Source organism: Plecotus auritus, assembly GCF_963455305.1.
Source record: "Plecotus auritus genome assembly, chromosome: 10".
Taxonomy (NCBI): Eukaryota; Metazoa; Chordata; class Mammalia; order Chiroptera; family Vespertilionidae; genus Plecotus; species Plecotus auritus.
The window spans coordinates 10,052,578-10,058,790 of NC_137785.1; the positions used below are offsets into that span (position 1 = coordinate 10,052,578).

The following is a 6,213-nucleotide window of genomic DNA, read 5'->3' on the forward strand; positions in this document are numbered from 1 at the left end:
GGCCAGGACTTGAGATGGGTCTCATGGCCCCTTCCCAGCATGTAGGCCTTCTTTCATAGAACACTGTCAGCTTTCTGAACAACAGGATGACCCTGTGAATAACATGGTCGTCAATGGCATGACTCTGACGTTGCTTGGGAAAGACTGTTTTCTCTTAAATTGTTTCCTCTGCAAAAACAGGATGTGGTTAATGTGCTTAAAAGTGGTCCTGCACAAAGGATCGGGGCTGCTCTCTGGACTCCCTGCGTGGAGAAAGGCAGAGCAGTTGCCTGCCGGCTGGCCGGCCAGCCAATTAATGAAAGCTCCCTAAATTTTAATTTGGTCTGGACTCCAGTTGTCATTCACTCGCATTCGCTCCACAACAATTTATGAATGAATACAATGAGCACAGATGAAAATACGAAGAAATTCATCCCACCATCATTATAATGAAAGCGATTCAAAGGTACTTCAATGTGAAAGAGTCAGAATAAAGCTATAGGACATTATACAATAGAATCAAGGAAGGAGTAAGCATTCTAAGAGAAACAATTGTCCAAGACTTGTAAAATTTATTTTTTAAATTAACAAAAGTTTTGTCTTTTGGTTAATTCTCAACCGAGGATATTTTTCCATGGATTTTTAGGGACAGTGCAAGAGAGAGGGAAAGACAGAGAGAAACAAGAATGTGAGAGAGACACATCAATTGGTTGCGTCTTGCACGAGCCCCGATCAGGGGCCGGGCCGGGGAGGAGCCTGCAACCAAGGTACATGCCCTTGACCGGAATTGAACTCGGGAACCTTTGGTCTGCAGGCCAACGCTCTACCCACTAAGCCAAACCGGCTAGGGCTGTTCAAGACTTTTTATAGAGCAAATAACATGTCCCATTAGATAAAGTTCAGACATTTTTGTTAGATATGCATACTATGCATAGAAATCAAAGTATAATAAGTGAAAAACAGTACATCTTTAGTAGGTGGAGTTAGGAAAGCCTTCTCTTTAGATTCATACCCCAATATTAGGGTCGGGTTCTGGCTCAAAGACACGTCTGGGAGTCAGCCTGACAAGTTCCCACAAGCTGCTCAGAGTTATAATGTAAGTTCCAGCCCACCCCCGAGAGGGGCAGAGGCAAGAAAATTGGCCACAGTGGAGGACCCAGGACACAGTCCATCCTGAGCCATGCGGGTAGGTCCTTGACTCCTAGTCCTGCCCCTCAGCGCCAGTAGCTGGTCACACCCTTCGCAGATGCCACCAGGGATAGTGGAGATAGAACCTGCTGGGGCCAAGCTCCTGACCTGGCCTCAGGAATGAGGGTGGAGGCAGAATGCGGGCATATGGCTTTAGTTGCCTCCGTGGTTCCAGATAAGACCAAATGCAGGTAAGATAACCATAGAGCTGGGGTCACCTGAACTCCAAGACCCTGAGAGTTGGAGTGGGGCAGGTGTTCTATAAGAGGGCCACTCTGCACAGGGCTGGACACAGCTGAATTCCAACCCAGGCTGAAGAGCAGACCAGACCAGACCCACTGCAGGTGAGAAGAAATACCATTTAGGGTGGGGCAGGTGAGTCTGGATGGACAGCCGACTCTTGCTCTTGTGGGCAGAGCAGTAGAGGGCCAAAATCTGTTTGTGGGAAGAAGGGGCTGGAGGGCTGGAGTTTTGGGTCTTTTAGCTAAAAGGAACTTGGGATATAGAATTATAAATGGGGAAGAACAGAAAGGCTTTCCATTATAAAAGGGGAGGGACAGAAAGCCTGATCCCTAGGTGCGTCTGCATGGAAGGGTGACTCTGGCCAGGACTTCTGAGTCTGAGGGAGGAGGTGGAGGCAGACTGGGACTCCTGGGTCTGAGCGAAGAGGAGGGACCTGGAGACCAAAAGTCCTGCTTCCTGAACTCTCTCTTTCCAGCCCCAGCAGAAGAGGCCTTTCCTCTGTGGCAGCCACAGAGGCTCAGACAGGACACATGGCAGGTCTCCTGCTCCAGCCCCTGCTGCTCCTACTGCTGTCCTTAGCCCTGGGATCTGCTGGACAAGAAGGTGAGGACCAGCCTGGGAGTCCTGACCTGACCCCTGGGCCTCACAGTCCCCCACCTTCCCTCTCCAGGGCCCTCACTCTCCAAGGAGCCCCTGAGTCAGGACCCTCCCCTGCAGCAGCCTCCTCCCATGGAGACGCGACCCCTGAGCTGTGACCGCTTCCTTCCTGCTCGCTCCTGACTCCTGGGCTCTGGGTGCCCTCCAGCCTGCTTCCCGCCCTCCGTGTCTCTCTCATCAGAAGCTGGGGTTGCCTCCAGACCAGCTGCTGCTCTGGGTTTCTGAGCAGGCTATCCCGTCTCTCTCCATCTCCGTTTGCAGCTGTCTCTGCCCTGTGCTCCGTGCCTGCCTCTGCCCTTCTCCACACCACTCTGTCTGTGAGTCTCTCTCCATCACTGTCTCTGGGAATTCATCTCCTGTGGACTCAGCCCTCCCCTGCTGCCTGCTACCCATGCTTTCTCCATGTCTCCATCCAGCCCAGGATACCGGGGAAAGGATTATTAATGGAGTTCTATGTCCAAGAGGCTCCCATCCCTGGCTAGTGGCCCTGTGTAACAACAGTGACCTCAATTGTGCAGGCGTGCTGGTCAACCAGCAGTGGGTTCTCACCGTCGCCCACTGCCACATGAGGTATGGGACAGGGGATCCACAGGGTGGTCCTTATCTCTCTCTCTCTCTCTCTCTCTTTCTCTGTCTCTGGGATTCTGTCCCCCTAACTCTGGGTCTTTGTACCCCTCTCTCAATCACAGTGTCTCCCTTTGAATGTTGCTTTTTTTTTTAAGCGAGTATGTTGTACATATGGGCAGTGATGTTCTGGAGGGTGGGCATGCCCAGAAGATCAGGGCTACAGAGTCCTTCGTCCACCCCCTGTATGAAAACGGCACCTATCATCATGACATCATGCTTGTGAAGCTGAGCAGCCGGGCTAAACTCTCACGCAAGGTGAAGACAATCAACCTATCGTCCAGCTGCAAAGACCCTGGGACAAGCTGTACTGTCTCTGGCTGGGGCATCATCACCGCGGATGAAGGTGAGGCTGCCTCTGTGACCCCAGTCACCAAGGTCCCAGCTCCCTTCTTCCTCAGGCCGCAGAAACAGGGGACAGACCCAAGTTACCAGACCCCCCAACACCTCTGATCTCAGACCCAGAAAGCCTGACCTTCAGACATATCTCCCCCAGTTCCATAATCCTTGGATCCCTGGCCTCCATCCATCCGACCCAGGAGTTTAGAACCCCAGGTACCACCTCACACAGAGCCAAGTGTCCAGGCCCTCAGCCGCATCCACCCTCAGACCCAGGAGTCTTGGCCTTCAGACACCTTCTCCCTCACACAAAGGACACCTGGTCCCCAGCACCCTCTACCCAGGAGGTGTCCCTCAGTGCCAGCTCCTCTTCCTTCCATTGGTAGAGCTGCCACTAGGGATGGTGGAGCTAGTACCTGCTGGGGCCAACCCGCTGACCTGGCCTCAGGAATGAGGGTGGAGGTAGAGTGCGGGCATATGGCTTGAGCTGCCTCTGGGGTTCCAGATAAGAGCAAATGCAGGTAAGGTAACCCCAGAGCTGGGTTTGCCTGAACTCCAGGACCCTAAGACTTGGGGCGGATGTGCTATAAGGGGGCCACTCTGCACAGTACATTCAACCCCAGGAGTTCAGACACAAGTCCCTTCCTTCCAATGACCCCGGAGTCCAAGAAAGAGGGCCCTTTTCATAACCACCGTATTGGGTCACCTGGTTCCTCCTCCTTCCATGTCCAGGGTCCCCATGTTTTTACATCAGCACCCACACGTCCATGGGACCAAGACTCTGACTCCTCCCCCCTCCCTAACTTCTCCTGCAGGAAGAAATACAACAGAGCTCATGTGCTCGAATGTAGAGGTCTTCCCCTACCAGGAATGCAAGCTGTATTATCCTACCATGTGGAAAAAGTACATGACCTGTGCTGCTGCCCCCGACAGGCTCTCCTCCTTCTGCAGAGTGAGTCCCCTCCTCCCCCACCTGCCCTGGGTCCTGCTTCCTCTCAGCCCAGGCCTGTCTCCCCTCCATCCAGTGTCCCAGGAACTGACTCTGGTGCTGAGCCTTTCCTCACACCTTACCAGTCCCACTTTCCTGGCTCTCTCTCTCCTCAGTTCTCTGCCCGGGTCAGGGTGGGAACCCATGGGAGCCTGCGTGGCCTTGGGGGTGGGCACAAAGCTGAAGGATAGAAACTGGGGGTGGGAAATGGGGCTGGGATCTATGGGGGAGGGCACTGAGGCTTGGGCTACAAGCACAAGCTTTAAGGGCAAAGCAAAAGCTCAGTGACCAGGATAGATCATATTCCAATGAAATATTTAAAACATCATCCATGATGAGCAAAACATCAGCATTTTCAGCAAAAAGCAACCAGAGTGAACTGGATTTCCCATTTGCTTCGGCTTCTATGTGGTTCGGAACAGCACTGTAATGACCCAGTCTTTATCTAAAACTGGAATACCGCCCTAGCCGGTTTGGCTCAGTGGATCGAGAGTAGGCCTGCGCACTGAGGAGTCTTAGGTTGGATTCCAGTCAAGGGCACATGCCCAGGTTGCAGGCTCCATCCCCAGGAAGGGGGCGTGCAGGAGGCAGCCGATCAATTATTCTCTCTCATTGACGATTCTATCTCTCTGTCCCTCTCCCTTCCTTTCTGAAATAAAGAAAAAATTAAACACACACACACACACACACACACACACACACACACAACTGGAATAAGAGGTTCCTCATAGATATTTTTCATATTAAATTTGATTTTTAAAATATGCCTTAAAATGTTGGTTGCAGTCACTGGCATGTGCCTGAGGCTAATGTCCTGCTCTTCTATCTGTGTATCTGGTTCTAATTCTGAAACAAGGATGAGCCCCTCCTCAATGTCCCCCTTCCTCATCTCTGTAACCTCCTCTTTGTCTCTAAGAACCATCTCCCCTCACCGCTCCTCACACCTCATTTCTTTTTATTTTTAATATTTTTATTGATTGCAGAGAGGAAGGGGGAGGGAGAGAGAGATAGAAACATCAATGATGAGAGAGAATCATTGATTTGCTGCCTCGTGCACGCCCACTACTGGGAATTGAGCCCACAATCCAGGCATGTGCCCTTGGCCAGAATGGAACCTGGGAACCTTCAGTCTGCAGGCCGATGATCTATCCACTGAGCCAAACAGGCTAAGTCCTCCCACCTCATTTCATTTCCTGGTTTCCTCTGTGTTCTCTCTGTGTTGCAATCTCTCTCTCTCTCTGTCTCTCTCTGTCTCTCTCTCTCTCTCTCTTCCTCCCTCCATCCCTCCCTCACTTCCTCTCTCTCTTGCCTCTGTCAATTTTTTTTTATTTTCTGCATCTATGCCTCATTCCCTACCCCCAACATCCTGCTTCTCTGTCTCCTTCATCCTTCCCTTTCTTCTCCTCTCCATCCTTCTTTCTCTTTCATCCTTTGCCTCTTTGTACTCCCACCATCTTTGCTCACGTCTGCACTCTCAGCTTTCAGGGATGGTGAAACGGTGTGTGTTAGGAAGAGAGGTGATGGGACAGGGTTGAATGTCCTAAAAATGGGGGGTTCCCACTTGTCCCCCACTGAGCGCCTGATTCATAATTCTGCAAAGTGTGCAGGGACACAGAGTCGCAAACTCGGGACAGCCCCGCACTTGGTTTAACGCACTCGCTTTTCTTAAACTTCATATATTTGAACCTGGTGGTCGGTGCTTTTATTTTGCACTAGATCCTGTAAATTAGGGCATTGGTCCCGCCCCTGCTTTCCAGGACTACCCTGTCCCCCATCCCTGGGTAAGGAAATGCATGGGATTCCCTGGAGGTCATGCTTCCTCTCCCAGGGGCTTGACAAATAATGGGGCTCTGACACCCTGGAAGCCTCGTCCCCCCCAACCCCTCAGGATTGACTAGGGCTCAAGCCAATGTCTTCCGAAAACCTGGTTGGTCCTCTTCAGGATAGCATTCATTCCTGCTCTGCCATTGGTCCGCAGAGACAATGACTCTCTTCCCATTGGCCAGGGTGGAAGGCTGTGTTCTGGCAGGATCAAGGCTTGATAAGCATGGCGTCTGTGGGACCTCATTGCTGGTTATTTTGAAATCAAAGCTAATCTGCTCTCTCCCCTGCAGGGTGACTCGGGGAGCCCGCTGATTTGCCAAGATTCCCTGCAAGGCTTGGTGTCCGCCGGATATTTCCCTTGTACACCCTAT

The 6,213-nt window shown here is 51.8% G+C and overlaps 1 protein-coding gene across 1 annotated transcript; it reads left to right on the plus strand.

Moving 5' to 3' along the window:
• Positions 1-1,940: 1,940 nt before the first annotated feature.
• On the plus strand, positions 1,941-5,912 carry LOC308235351 (kallikrein-7-like; the record flags this gene model as incomplete). The annotated part of the gene is made up of 5 exons (XM_080644101.1): positions 1,941-2,013; positions 2,586-2,637; positions 2,790-3,037; positions 3,846-3,982; positions 5,907-5,912. The coding sequence occupies 5 exons, from the start codon at positions 1,941-1,943 to the stop codon at positions 5,910-5,912; spliced, it is 516 nt and encodes a 171-aa protein (XP_080500227.1).
• Between the last annotated feature and the right edge of the window lie 301 nt (positions 5,913-6,213).